The following is a 15,737-nucleotide window of genomic DNA, read 5'->3' as shown; positions in this document are numbered from 1 at the left end:
ATTGCTTGTATTAGTTCTCTTTAAAATTGTAGATAACCAACTGCACTGTTCCAATTGGGCACTATAATTTTCCTATAATAATATACTTTAATATGCAACCACCCTCTCCAGTGCAGGTGCACCTATCGTCGTTCTTTTGTTTCCAAGTTAATCAATAAAAGACATTGTCTGTAACCTTGATAAACATAATAATTAATGCTAATATTCCCTAGGGGTTGCAGTTTTAATGTACTTTCAAAATCATTTTTAGTCATTATTTTGATCATTCCTAGCAAAACTCGGATACATTTTTCATTTTAAAGTTAAATTAAACATTGTTTTTGCCTTCATCTAGTAGAAAAGTAACTTTATAATGTGTTATTAATTTTAAATATTAGTCTTTTCTCTACGAAAACAAAAACAACAAAAATACTGGAAATATTTTAACAAAATGATACTGGTGGCGACATCTGTAGAATTGTTATGGCACTTCGCGTGCCTTTGAGTACATCATGTAGAAAACCAATTGCTTTAGTAGTTTTATGTCTAGCACAAAGATGGCAGTATTACTGAAAAATTTAAAATGAACATTGAAAATGTTTACTTGTGTATTTTCTATTTAAGTAATTGATATTGTCTCTCAATAAACATATTTATAAGAAAGATAGTTGTTCGACTAGCTTACTGAAACAGTTCAGACAAATTGTTAAAGTTAATATAGCATAGCGCAAAACTATTACATATTGCTCGGTCGTTAAATTAGTTTAAATCCTGGCGTAGTCACGCTACGCCGTAGTCTACGGCGTAGTCTACGGCGTAGTAGGTAAGTTTTACTACGACCTCAATACTGTTAGAAATTTATGTTTAGAATTTTATTTAATTGGGGTATATTTTGTTTATGTTTTCAAGCCCTCCATAACACAAATGAATGAATGAATTATTTAGGAAGATTTACCATCAATGACAGTAACAACTATTGTTAACATGTTATATAATAATTTTATACACAAATTCTCAAGCAAAATAATAAAACATATTATTATCAAGTACTGTAAATAATAAACTTAGTATCTAGTTATTTAAGGTAGATTCAAATTCTCACGTTTACCTAGAAATAAATTTTAACCTTAATTAATGTAAACCTTAAATTAGTCTTACATATATAATCAAGTCATGTATTTTGGCTTTCCTGTACAAGTATGTATAGTATTATTATATTTTGGAAGAAAAATGTATGGTATCTGGCAAGTTGTCATTGAGATGTCCACTATCAGTTGGCATAGTACTCGTACTTGTGTTCACGCTCAATGTAGCTCGATTCGTTTCCTGATTCGTCATAATTTTCTTAATCCTGAAAAATAAGTAGTGTTTTAAAAACTCCTTTTCTGAATGCAAATGAAATATTTTTATACATTTGATAGCCTGATTATATTGGCATGGCTTCTGCAAATACCTGTCTCCAAAATGACTTTTTTTAGGAACTCGTACAAAGGACTTGGATTTTGGACACTAACGTATCGAAGTATTCCATGACAACATAATTTTATTAATTATTAGCTTTGAGTACCTTCTCTTCAAGCACAAAGCAAGCAGCTTGTTCGCGGGAGCTTCAGCTAGCAGCCACAGTAGGAGCGCCATCACACAGCCCCAGAATATAACACCGGCTGTTGAGTTCAACTGGGGAGTAAAAAAAACTAGTTAAAGGTTCATGCATTCATGTTATTTGGACTTCATATTATGATGATGATGATGTGAGCTTTAAAAGACTGATAATTATTATTGCTTAAAAGACCCTGACATTTCTTTACGAGCATTACTTAAAGTCAGGTTTTTCATTCCTCCATCCATATCCGCACATGATGAGGGACCCGTGATAAATGAATATTTTTTCTTCCTCTTAATTACACATTATAATGATAAAATGTTGAACCGAATTCCATTGCTATCAAACCTAATAAAACAAATACTGACGATTTCGAAGTAGTCATTGTGCTGTGGGTTGCGCGTGATGAAGACGCCTCGCGTGATGAGCAGCGTGTGCGTCAGGTACAGGCCGTACGACAGCCGGCTCAGCGGCACCCACGGGTACCAGCTCAGGAATGACTTCACTAGCGCTGGAAGATTGTGAGTAAAATTTGTGTTTTTACGTTATTTTCTGGTAATTCAGAAAGAAAGAAAATTGTACCTAACTTTCTTTCCGGGTATGTCCTGATAGATGCCACATGTTCAGTTTTATATGAGCACAAAAGACAACAGTTGAAGTGTAGAATGTTTGGAACATACGTTTCTACTATAAAAAGACACGTTTCCTTTTCGACAAAATAAAAAATGCTTTTATTACTTAAACGTTTTATAAGATCGCATTTTGCAATTCAGTTATAAGTAATAAGTATCTTAGCTAAAAAACCATGAAGCACTTAATTAGTTTTGATACTCACGGACATGCCCAAAAGAACAGCACAGCACTAGCAAGGCCACGCCACAGGCCCATGCCGGCCTGTTCAGTGCGGCATACAGCGCGCCCTCTAGTGGATAGTAAGAGCGCCACAGGAATGTGCTGCCTACCACCATTACTACTAACATTAGTGTGAGTGCTGTGCAAGTGCCGAGGACTGCCCATTTCTGGAAAATAGGTTTGTTGTTGTATGTTCATGGTTTTGTGCTCGTAGATAGAAATATAAAAGATTATCCACGAGTAACGTTTTATCCCGGTACGATACAGGTAGATAGAGGGTCTTATCAATGACTATCTGTTTTCCTGCGGTTTTACTCGTACTGTATCTCACAAACAAACATTGTAAATGGATTATTTAACTATATCAAGTTTTTTACAGGGCGATTTCTAAATTATCATTAAAAGCTAGAAGAGTTTTGTTCTCGTTTGGTATTATTTAAACAATTAATTGCCAAAAGATTTTAGTGTCCTATGTCTAGAGAGCTATCCATTTTTTTTTATAACGCTAAACAACTTCATAAAGCTCACCTGTCTTATTCTATTGAGATTGCCGTTATTGCTGTACGTGACAAACAGATACCCGCTGTAGAAGCCGACCAAGTAAGCAGCGTATCGAGTGTGGCTCTTGATGTATGAAACATGGAACTCCTTGCTGGCACGAGGGTCTATTATGAACCTGCGACATGTTATTTCAGTTCGAAAATGTTTGTGATCTATTTCATGACTGTTCTCAGCTCAAACTATAATACTTTTGACACGCTTTTATTACGTCGACCTGTACCTATGTAACTATGTAGGTAATGCAATCTATGGAAAATCATTAAACCATCCAATGATCGTAGCATTATGAAAATTGGCAGCTGTGTGTATACATAGTACTAAAGACAATGCAATAAAATGGTACTGTCGAACTGATCTGATGATGGAGTCGGAAGATATGAGGTATGAACTGGAATTTCATGGCGGATCATCGTATTATAGCTGTTTGGAAAAGTCTTGTTATTAACTTTGATCATGATTTATAATTAAGCTTTAATGCTGATCCAATGAGGGTTTTCTAAAATGGCGTCCACGAGGTGGCAGCACCGAATCGTCAGGTCCAGGTAACTGTCAAAGTGCTTATCTTTACTATGAATAGTGAACGATTTTAGTGTTTTTTTTATTTTATAATTAAAGCACTGCATTATTGTTTTACTATTGAGGTTGAGTAAATAAAAAAAACTAAATCATATTGTGTTAACAAATTTTTCAACAAGCTTTTCCTTAGTACCAGTGACTTTTGCACCCTCTCTCTTAGCTCAATTTTTAGTTCGGAAACCTTATTCTGACCGTAGTCCATAATAAAATCAATAACACTTCCAATATAACAGAATTTCAATAAACAATAAGTTCGGACCCTACAATTCCATACTATTTGACCTGACGCATACGAAGCGCCGCCTGGCGGCAGAAAAAGTATCGAAAACCCTCATTAGTTACTTGTTTTGTTACAGAAGGTATAGGAATAGAGTGACAATGAAGTGTAAAGACATAATAACACTAATCTTCATCGCCGATCGATGTGCAATTGTTTACGTCTAGGAGGTTGCTAGATAATATTAATAGAGCGAATTGATTAAGCACTGCTAGACGACATTCATCAATACAATGGTAGTAGGAAATCCTCCATGATGCAACTGTTGAGCATTTCATGCGTCATATTCAGTGGAAAATAATAAAAAGTACAGAAGTTTTAATTAGCAACTCAACTTAATTAACTCCTGTAAAAGTTAAGTTATGTGTAATGTTTATTTTAAAATTGTACATTTCTGAAATAATAAATAAGTAAATAAATAATAAATGTTCTTTTAACCAATAAACAAAAAACTAATATATGGAGATTCATGGGCCACTGTTGCCTGATAAAAAAGATTAGAAGTAGGAATTTGTTTTGGACAGCGACATTCGTCATAGTTTATAATGTCACCATATAAAGAGTCACATTATTATCAATGAAGGACGCGTTCGTGAGTTTTTGCTATTGTCACGAAGGTTATTTCAAGCCAGGTGGATCATATAATTAATCACCACTGATCACACAATCACACACTGATAGTACAAAGGTAAATGTACTACAAAATATTTATTAAGTGACTAAATGTTATTGAAAATATTGTTAAATGTTATTGTGATTAAACCGAATCAGCAAGCTGAAGTGGTAGTGGGCTGGCCATATTAGCCGAAGAACCGATAACCGTTGGGGTAAACGAGTTCTAGAGTGGAGGCCACGCCTCGGCAAACGTAGTGTAGGACGTCCTCAGGCACCGTGGAGTGATGACTTGCGCAAGACGGCTGGCAGGAGCTGGATGCGAGAAGCCGAAAATCGATCTCAGTGGCGTGCACTTGGAGAGGCCTATGTCCAGCAGTGAACTGCGATAGGCTGATGATGAGATGATGAGATGATGAAATGTTATTGATAGGCGTCGCGTCGTAGCTTGTCTAAAAACTCAAAATACATCTGACTTCCTTTTTAAATTTGAAACTTCAGTAAGGCAATGTGTAACTTATTTGTTAGTTTGAAGTTACGTCCTAAGCAATTAACACTTCTGTAATAAAAATACTGAGTTAATAATTAGGGATGTTAATAAAGTTTATATCTTCCGAGCCTTTTTCCCAAACTATGTTGGGGTCGGCTTCCAGTCTAACCGGATGTAGCTGAGTACCAGTGCTTTACAAGGAGCGACTGCCCTATCTGACCCCTGACCCTGTTAATAAAGTTTATACTTAACTAAAATAATTCTAAATGACGATTTTAGGTTAAAACAATGGTTCTTATGTTACTGTTCATTTCATAATCAAGGTAATATTCCAAGTGCGTGACAACCTATTAATGAAGCGCAATACAGATAATCATCTAATTGTAAACGGCACATTGTAATGGCGGAAGACACGCTTCGTAAGATGAGAGGAAAAATGCCGAGATTTTTCCATGAATTATTATTCTCATCATTATCCTCCGAGCCTTTTTCCCAACTATGTTGGGGTCGGCTTCCAGTCTAACCGAATGTAGCTAAGTACCAGTGCTTTACAAGGAGCGACTGCCCTATCTGACCCCCTCAACCCAGTTACCCATGAATTATAATTATTGTCATTGGATGAATATTTCGAATGAAAAATCTATTAGGCTGCAATCTATACCATTAGGTTCTTTTAGTTTATTAAAAGTTTGTCAATATGTTTACTGTTTTATTAGAATGGATTATTAAATAACAAATCGATATTTAGATCGCCATATAAGAGATTTAAAACGTAATTTGAAAAATGTTGCAAAAAATTACCACATGGAGCGTTATAATGTTTAATTATTTAATATTTTATTTGTACTTGGCAGGAAATAAACTTACTTGAATATAATTATTTTTGGACAATCATTTACGAGAGTCATTAGGTACCTATGGGATTTGTAATTAGTAAAAATTAATAAACTTCTTGGCTACTTCTACTTAATAAGGAAAACACCCTGACCATACTCAACAATTTCCTAGGTAGGTAACACAATCTTGCTAATTACTAGTTTGACCTAAATAATTGCAAGGTGCACTGTAACTGTAAGTATAAATGCTCTGAATACTGGATCGATTTATGAAATAACATCGACATTTGCAAGTATTCTGCAATATTAATACTTGTAATATTTCGAAGAAAAATATACTTAGTTACACAATAACTTTCTAAGAGCAATAATTTTAAAAACACCTCTGTCATGTTAGGTAATTTGGATACCGATATGAAGATAGTTCTTAATTTCGTAGTTTTAGAAAAGCCAATAAAAGGTTGCATATGCTACTATCAAAACGAATTTGGTATGTACTACACAGAATATAGTATGACAAAACCACTTACTCAAACGTAAACAGTTGAACAGCAGACAAGTTATAGATATAGTTGACAATCCCCGGCAGTACCAGGGCGGCAGTGGTTACAAGAGCTGCTAACACCAGCCCTAGTTTCGGCAGGCTCCGATAGTTGCATTATATAAGGACCGTCACCACGAAGAAGTGGAAGTGACAGTATGACAAAACCACTTACTCAAACGTAAATAGTTGGACAGCAGACAAGTCATAGATATAGTTGACGATCCCCGGCAGTACCAGGGCGGCAGTGGTTACAAGAGCTGCTAACACCAGCCCTAGCTTCGGCAGGCTCCGGTAGACGCAGTATATTAGGACGGTCACCACGAAGAAGTGGAAGTCGCACGGTATGTACCATGAGACTACTATGCACTGGAAAATTAAGGGAGAAAATTTATATATTTAGGTACACTATCTTACAAATCATCATCATCATCATCATCAGCCTATCGCAGTCAATCCTCCGTCTTACAAATAAACTGAAGTATTTCGTAAAGTCCATGGAATATAACTAACACTGAATATTAAAGAAAGATGGGAGGAAAAAATACAATATTACAAAAATCACACTAACATTATGAAAGCGAAAGTAAAGGTCTCTGCACACAGCGGGCGCGGCGCGGCGGGACGGGACGCGACACTGAGCAGTTGTAATGTACTAGATATTACGCGTCGCGTCGCGTCGAGCGGGACGGCTCTGTGTGACGTCGTCCGTCCCGTCCGCCCGCCGCGCCGCGCCCGCTGTATGCAGAGACCTTTAGTGAGTGTGTATATTATGTTTTTTAGTTCTTAACACACAAAAAGTTAAACAGATTTTCATGAAACTTGACAGGAGTCTACATATATTTACACCCGAATTACACAGAGGCGAGTTTTTATCTGGGTGCGGAACGTAGTTCTCTTCCGACGCGGATGAAACTGCGGGAAAAAACTAATTAGGTACAAATTGATAACAGTACTTACAATATTCTCAGTATCGATATAATTGTGAAGCATAAGGAGGTTGAGCCACCAGTTCTTCCGACATTGTTCCGTTTCGTGTGAGACAGCCTTGTGCCACAGTGGGCCTGTACCCGTGTAGGGATATACCGCACACACGTAAAATATTACAACGGCGAAAGCGACCACCAGTCTGTATGTAAAATTGCACAAAATTAACAAACAAGTTTCAATCAATACGTAAAAAAAAATAGTTTAAAACCTGATAAAAACAAAAAATAAAAAACTACATTATAATAAGAATTACTTGCAATCATATTTTGCCAAATGAAAACACTAATTTAATTTCGATTACGCAACGATAACTCAAATTCAAATATAGAACCGCTTTGTTTATTTTTTTTCAAGCACATAGTAAAAGGCTATCTGTATTTTTTTCTGCTATTTCAGCCAGTCAAACGAAGTAAAAAACAATAAAATCCTTCTTGTTCAATTTTATTTTAAAATGCAGGCCATTTTTCACCAAAAAATATCGGATGCCATTTAAAAAGATGGCATTTTGTTTTTAAGTTTGCATTCGGCCAGCAGTAATTTGCATGTTATATGCAAACTTTTTGAAAATAATTTTGAATTATAATGTGACAAATGTATTTATTTTATAAGACTCACCTTACATATCTTTTCAGTATGATGAATAGAGGATTTGGGAGCCTTTTGAATTTAGCTATATTCGTGATGGTGAGGAACCCGGATAATAAGAAGAATGTGTCCACGAAAAGATCGTCATGGAGAATAAGCAGACCCAGCGGTGTTTGAACCTCCTTTTGGCAAATGAAAAAATAAAATGTTAAGGTTGACCTATAAATAACTTTTTGTTTAGTTATGATGAAAATACAAACCTGATCAGAAGTCATTCCGTCACTAATGGGTCCCGAGTTAGAGATCCCTATCTGATGGTCCAAAACTATGAGGCATATAGTAAAGAACCGAATGCCGTAGAATATCTCTATGCCTTCTTTCTTCATTCTTAGAAGATCAAGAGCATTCTCTTTTATACAGAATGACTGAATGAAACCAGTTCCTGAAAATTAAAGTTTAGAATAAGTTTTATATTTACAGCAACAGATTTTTCAACAATAAATAAATGTATTATCTCACTTCTTGAATTAGGGTCAAGTTCCTTTTGTTGGCAGTTCAAATAAGTGCAGATTAGAGCTATGACTGTTATTAAACCCATCACAATGCTGCAAGCAAACGTATTAATTAATAATATGCTTCACTTGACGCTTACTCACAATTTCTAGGATATCTGGGAGAAATGATGAAAGAGGTTGTATAAACTTATGTGCCAATATGTAAGAGATCTAAACAATGTTGATCTCTTCAAAATAAAAGCATCAGTTTCAGTTGTTCAAGAAGCGAAGGTATGTAAATGATTTTTCAGTCTGTATAAATATAAAACTGGTGGTACTTGAAAAAAAAAAACTTACAAAAAAGCATAAAATAGGGCATCATATTCCATCTCATCGTCTCCACTCTGGCACGGCTCGCTGATGCTGATGTTCGCCCTCATGCCCGCCGCTCCCAGGTGGCTGCGCGCGAGCATCACCGCCAGCAGCCTTTCCACAGTACGCGGTGCGCACGCAGCGGGCACGCACGCACCCCATGTTAGCTCGTTGAGGGGACGGGTGTGGGGCGGACGATGCTGGGTTTAGGAACCATGATTATTAAATTGTTCGCAAAATCCTGATAGTTCACCACTGTAACTTATGCATCTAAATTGGTTGAGCCATTTACTACGAATGCTTAATATATATTCCTTTTTTAGACTAGCTGATTCCCACGACGTCAACTGCGTGCTTAAATAATATTGATGTTGGACCCATTCCCCATCGTGTCCGTAGGTATTTTAGTGTACCAGCTTCTTGCTCTGCTCTGCGATGCTGCACGGACTCTAATGAAAACTGTGCTTATGTGTTCAGTATCCTGAACACCTTAATCAAATTCTTAAGCATAAGGAATGAAACCCTCAATATTTTTGTCAGTTTCGTTTACAGTTCTATGTTTCCTCTTAACTTCTTTAAAAACAATTACTAATTAGAACTTAATAAAAAAAACTGGTAAAGGAGAAAAGGACAATGGGCACAAATACACACATCAAAAGTGTCTAGGGATCAAGCATTTTTATGCGGATTTCTTGAGATTGAGATGTGGCTTTGTAATAAATTTATGATTTTATAAATTTATATGGATCCTTTTTGGTGCATTTCATAATTTGAATCAGGAACTGTGAATCAAATTCGAGTAAAAGATGAAAATCAGCTGTCAATATTTTCCCTATAAACACATACAACGCATTGAAGACATTATTAGTGCTACTGTTTCCCTACTACTGATTAAAACCAACGTTATTATGGAGCGGCGACGTCATTTAAGCAGGGAAGAAATGCTCAGAGCCGTGGGAATGATAGAAGCTGGTTCCCGGCAACGTACTGTGGCTTTAGCTCTGAATACAAGTCAGAGTGTTATCAGTCGACTTTGGACACGTTACCGAAGCACTGGTACCGTAGCTGAGCGCCATGGAGGACGGTATCGCTGCACCACACGGAGACAAGACCGATACATTCAAATCTTAACTCGAAGAGCTCCAACAATAACCGCCATGATGTTAGCCGTGAGGCTTCATCACTCTTCAGGGAACTTAATTAGCGACCAAACAGTCAGAAACCGCTTGCATGAAGTGAACCTTCATTCCCGAAGACCGCTACGGGTACCACCTATAGCAATGCACAATCGTAGGATTCGATATCAATGGGCTCTTGAACACAGAAATTGGGCAGAAGAACAATGGCGTTTCGTGTGCTTTTCTGATGAGTCTCGTTTTGGTATGAGACCGGATACAAGACGTATACGACACTGGAGAACCCCTGGACGCCAACAGCGATTAAAATCCTGCCAGGAAGTCCATCCTTATAGTGGTGGAACCATCATGGTATGGGCGGGTATTTGGATCGGCGGAAGAACTGAGTTGATTTGGATCAGAAGCAACCTCAACGCTCAAATTTATGCTGAGACGATTGTATCAGACGTCATCGTTCCTCTACAAGTGCAAATCGGTCCCTTATTTCAGTTAATGCATGATAATGCACGACCGCACACCGCAAGAGTTGTAAGACAGACTCTCGCGGCAGCTAACATCAATGTCCTGCCCTGGCCTGCTCAGTCGCCAGACTTGAACCCGATTGAGCATGCATGGGATATGCTACAGAGAAGAGCTCTGCCGAATATGGAGGGTATCCAGTCGCAAGAAGACCTTTTTTTGTTGTTGCAACGAACATGGGCGGCCATTCCACATCGTGATTTGGATGAACTCATTTTGAGTATGCCAAACCGATGTTCTTGTGTTGTTAGTGTTCGCGGTAGAAACACGGATTATTAATTGTTTAAGTTACCCAATAAACTTTTAAAGAAAACTGTTATTTCAGTCTTTTTTTTCGAACTTTTGTGTTAGTGTTTCAAATGTCAAAAATCCCTTTATTAGGAAAATGGCAAATTTCTTTATTAGTGCAAAGGTGACTTGGTTTATCGTTACTGTGACAAACGAAAACACTTTATTTGATGAATCCTTAAAGAAAATTTTAATTAATATCAATCAGGAGAAAAGTTATTGCAAAAATATATGTTGATCCCTAGACACTTTTGATGTGTGTATATGGGACCTGGTATACCCCACCAATAGCGATGTCATACATATCATTGGATAGGCCTTTTTATGTAGAATAACATTTACTATGACAGCTTTGCTGAAATGTTTGTCCGTTCTGAGATATAGATTAAAAACTGTGCAAAAGTTAAACTAAAGTTAACTTAATAATCTATTGATATCTCAAGTTTTTAGAGGGAAAACTAAGTTCTACTAAGTGTAAGTCTCCTGAGTTCTACCTGCTGTACCCGTTAGGGTCCATAATTGTTACTATTATTTAGCATTTCAACCTTATACTGTACCAACTGGATATTGGGCATAATAATAGACCCCACCAATAACAAAGTCATGCATGTCGATGGATAGGTCTTTTTAACTAGAACAACATTTATTATGACATATATATATTCCCCCTTATACTGTACATTGCGGAACGAAATACACGATATGAATATAAGAATAATATCCACATCCACATCATACTTTGTACATTTAAACAATTCAATATGGATCTTATTAGCCTTTTCCCAGCTATCTTGCGGTCGGCTTCCAGTCTAATCGGATGTAATTGCCTATCTGATCTCCTTACCCCAGTAATCTGGGCAACTCGATACCTCTTGGTAAGATTGGTTGCCAGTCTCTTTGTCTTCTGTTGTTACCCATGCACGACCATGGACCGACCGCACCAAGCGTTTGCTTATGATCCTTATGATCGATCGACACATGTGGCTGTTACTCAGACAAGACTTTCTCTTTCTCATGATCATTAAATCTTTCTCATTCTAAAGTACATAAAAATATTGATTCGACCGGCTTTTAGTTTAACCGAATGCAGCTGAGTGTTTTACAAGGAGTGACTGCCTATCTGACCTCCTCAACCCAGCTACCCGGGCAATTCAATACCTCTTGGTTAGGCTGGTGTCAGACTTACTGAATTATGACTACCCGCAATGACAGCCAAGGATGTTCAATGACAGCTGGAACCTACAGTTTAACGTGCCCTCCGAAACAAAGTCATTGGTAGACAGTACATACAAACTTAGAAAAGTTGCATTGGTACTTGCCTGACCTGGAATCGAACCCGCGCACTTGAAAGGTTGGTTCTTTACCGACAAGGCCACCACGACTTACATAATGATTTAAAAAAAAAATAAAATAAAGACATTGGTGTTATTTTTCAAAGAAAATCAGATGACAGTGTTGATTAGCATTGTTTTTTAGCCATATCTCGGAACGGACAAACAATAGAACAAAGCTGTCATAATAAATGTTGTTCTAGTTAAAAAGACCTATCCATCGATATGCATGACTTTGTTATTGGTGGGGTCTATTATTATGCCCAATATCCAGTTGGTACAGTATAAGGTTGAAATGCAAAATAATAGTAACAATTATGAACCCTAACGGGTACAGCAGGTAGAACTCAGGAGACTTACACTTAGTGGAACTTAGTTTTTCCTCTAAAAACTTGAGATAGATTATTAAGTTAACTTTAGTTTAATTTTTGCACAGTTTTGATCTATATCTCAGAACGGACAAACATTTCAGCAAAGCTGTCATAGTAAATGTTGTTCTACATAAAAAGGCCTATCCAATGATATGTATGACATCGCTATTGGTGGGGTATACCAATCTGCCCAATGTCCTTTAACTAGAGAACTTGCATGCGATATTTTTCACAAGTGTCAAGTTTTATAGTACCTATTTACTATTCACACACCAATGCCACGATGTTTGGTGAATATTTTTAAAATAAATCAAAGCTAGACTGTCTGTGTTCATGCTACTAATAGTAATTAGTTTTCCCATTTTATATCGCATGGCATCATCATCCCGACTGTTATTACATTGTTCGTTAATTTCAATTAAAACCGAACATGCGATATTTGCATATCTAGCCGATAAAATTACGCAGCAGCATCTCAATCTCGACCCTTGTATTTTCTGTTAAAGTAAATTCTACTGAAAAGCAGCTAAGAATAGTAAATAGAAAATTCGTCATAAACATGATATTGTTTTATTGAGTAAAACGACTATTTATTAGATAATATTATTTACTATTTTATAGACTTCGAGATCTTTGAGATCTTTTTGAATGCCCAATACAATGCTTGTAAATATTGAACAGTATATGAGGATAAAAGATTTTGGGTCGAATTTCTAGAGGTACACATAGATGATCTTCACTTTCATCATGTGGTTGGTTAAACTAGGAATAATTCCTATACAATTCAATAATAATTTCTATACAATTCAATTCCACGACAGCTACTATTAGATTACTACTAAACAAAAAAAAACAAAAGACAATCCGTGTATATTCCTTACCTCAATAAAATCCAACGCAGATTGATAAGGGTAGTAGGGCTTATCAACGCGTCTCCTCACAGCTTTATCAGTTCTTTCTAGAACAATCTCAGCAAGACAGTACATAGTCTTCAGCTCCGGATGGGTCTTAGACCAGGGTGCATTCATGCACTGGTCGAAGTTGCCTAGTTGGTACCGGTTCCCGAATAATAGGCCTTGAGGCTCTGATGCTTGGGAGTCCCAGTCTGTATGGAGAAATGGTTATTGAAATATTGAGCGTAACTTAATGGCAATAGAGCTTAATTCGCAAAATACAAAATACTTCCATACTTTATTATTCAAAATACGACAGCTAGACCAACGAGCGCAGTTGGCTAACCTCCTTACATGAGAAAAGCCGCCGTAGCCGATAATCGGCTAGGAGGACATCATCATCATCACACAAAATATCGAATTACCTACCTAAGTGTACAAATACGCAAATAAACAATAATGAAATAAATAACTTAAATGTGACTAACATCTAAGCAAAGAAAACCTAACAGAGATTTTTCATCCCATTGTTTTAGCTTTTCGATTTTCTAGCAAACATTAAGATAACGCGGGATATTAGGATAATACTCTAAACGCTTTGAGTCAGAATTAAACGGTTTTTTTTAACTTTTGTTTTACTTACTCAAATCTTAATGGGTCAATTTGAAATGACAAGCCGATTTAGCTAGTAGATGCAACAGAAATAATAACGAATAAAAAATAATTGATTGTCAAAAAATCTATACTATCTATACTAATATTATAAAGAGGAAAACTTTGTTTCTTTGTTTGGTTGTAATGGATAAACTCAAAAACTACTGGACCGATTTAAAATATTCTTTCACCATTAGAAAGCTATATTATCTGCGAGTAACATAGGCTATATTTTATCCCGGTGCGGGCAGTGGCTCCCACGGGACGCGGGTGAAACCGCGGGAAAACGGCTAGTGTTTAATAAACAAGAGATTGTAGTTTAGTTTGCCTGCGTTAAAAGTCAGGAAACTGTATTAAGAAAAGTTTTAAAGCCCGACACTGAAAACAAGTTACTTTAAAAAATGTTCCAGAGACGGATAGATCTATTATTAACGAATATTGATGTTAATTATAAAAAAACTATTTACGCTCCAAAACGTATTTCCTCAAACTTACCCCAAACAGCCCACAGAGTAAAATTCTGCAAGCCATGAAGCAAACGGTTGATATGATTGAAACAAGGCTCCTCTTCAGCAGTCCAGTTCTGATTCTTCAAAGCAAACAACACATCATCCAGGTACACACTAGTTTCACCATCCTGCACTTTTTTAGGAGACTCAAGCTTTTTCTCACTTAATTCCTTAGCCATCATATTTCGCGTCTCATTTTCTTCAGGCAGTATCGTGGTCACGCCATCACTTTGTTTGGAACGGTCAGTAACGTGACATTTAATTTTATTTATTGCTATGATTCCGAGGAATATCAAGTAAATGTACTTCATTGTTTTTCTACTGTTAGGTTGTTATTGGACTGAAGCTGGGATGCGTCTGTTAAGATATAAAAGAACAACATTGCATAATCAAAGTCAGGCAATGATTAGCCGGTAATTAGTTTCCATTGTGGTCACGGTACAACGGAATGGGGTAAGTCTTTGGTGTTCACTGGTTGTTGTTGAAACGTAAATTAAGTATTTAATATCCACAATGTCAATCGTTGATGGATATTGATTATTGAATTAATAGGCAGTTATTAATCTGCAGTTTTTTGTCGCATTTATTCAAAGTACGTTGTAACGCGTGGTAAGGCAATGATCGAAAATATTATAATTAAACAAAAGTATGTATTTAATACAGAAAAACATGACACAATGCCAAAGAATACCCCATTTTTATTCTCAAGTAACGGCCTATAAGGAGCTCTTACAGTATGCACGATGCACCCCACAACTTGCATTTGGTTATATTATTTACTTGTATTATTTTCTGTCTCATCAAGTTTCAACACATCCAGGAATTTCAGGAATACTATTTTTAAAACAATGTTTTTACCAAGTTAAAAATGTTGTAACAGTAGTCCTTAACATTTACTAGACATTATTCTTAACCACGATTTAAAAGAATACTTTCATAAACAAGCCTTACAGATAATGATCTGTAATGTTCGCGAACTGGTGCTTTTTAACCAAACTTAGCATAATTAACCTGGACCTATAGGCATATTAACCTCTTGTATACTGCTAAAATTAGAGAACAATAGAAAATTAATTGTGATATATCACATAAAATGCCCAAATAATGCTGTAAAAAGGCCATCACCACTTGGCATATTTTCTAGCATTTTTAGATACATGTAATAAAATGATAGGAAAGGCAAAACTGTCCATTTAATATTTCAGGTTCCAAGTTACGGGTGCTGGTTAGGGCTCCAGAGACAAAAACCTTCAAGGAGTACCACCCTA

General features: G+C 36.5%; 1 protein-coding gene across 1 annotated transcript; it reads right to left on the bottom strand.

Moving 5' to 3' along the window:
- Positions 1-171: 171 nt before the first annotated feature.
- Positions 172-14,809, bottom strand: LOC124640231 (nose resistant to fluoxetine protein 6-like). Its single transcript, XM_047177909.1, has 13 exons — positions 14,456-14,809; positions 13,295-13,518; positions 8,754-8,968; positions 8,422-8,507; positions 8,163-8,344; positions 7,933-8,084; positions 7,288-7,456; positions 6,503-6,696; positions 2,963-3,110; positions 2,418-2,601; positions 1,951-2,093; positions 1,547-1,656; positions 172-1,330 (listed from the first exon to the last, which is right to left on the bottom strand). The coding sequence occupies exons 1-13, from the start codon at positions 14,778-14,780 to the stop codon at positions 1,192-1,194; spliced, it is 2,271 nt and encodes a 756-aa protein (XP_047033865.1). The 5' UTR covers positions 14,781-14,809; the 3' UTR covers positions 172-1,191.
- Between the last annotated feature and the right edge of the window lie 928 nt (positions 14,810-15,737).

This window comes from Helicoverpa zea, chromosome 20 (genome assembly GCF_022581195.2).
Source record: "Helicoverpa zea isolate HzStark_Cry1AcR chromosome 20, ilHelZeax1.1, whole genome shotgun sequence".
In the NCBI taxonomy this organism is placed as follows: Eukaryota; Metazoa; Arthropoda; class Insecta; order Lepidoptera; family Noctuidae; genus Helicoverpa; species Helicoverpa zea.
This window is presented reverse-complemented; position numbering and strand designations above follow the sequence as displayed.

Coding starts and splice junctions, on each gene's coding strand:
- LOC124640231 (XM_047177909.1), bottom strand. CDS start 14,780: ATGAAGTACATTTACTTGATATTCCTCGGAATCATAGCAATAAATAAA. Junction 8,969..13,294: donor CTGCGTTGGATTTTATTGAG/GTAAGGAATATA, acceptor TCCTAAACCCAG/CATCGTCCGCCCCACACCCG. Junction 2,094..2,417: donor CTGTTCTTTTGGGCATGTCC/GTGAGTATCAAA, acceptor ACAATCTTCCAG/CGCTAGTGAAGTCATTCCTG.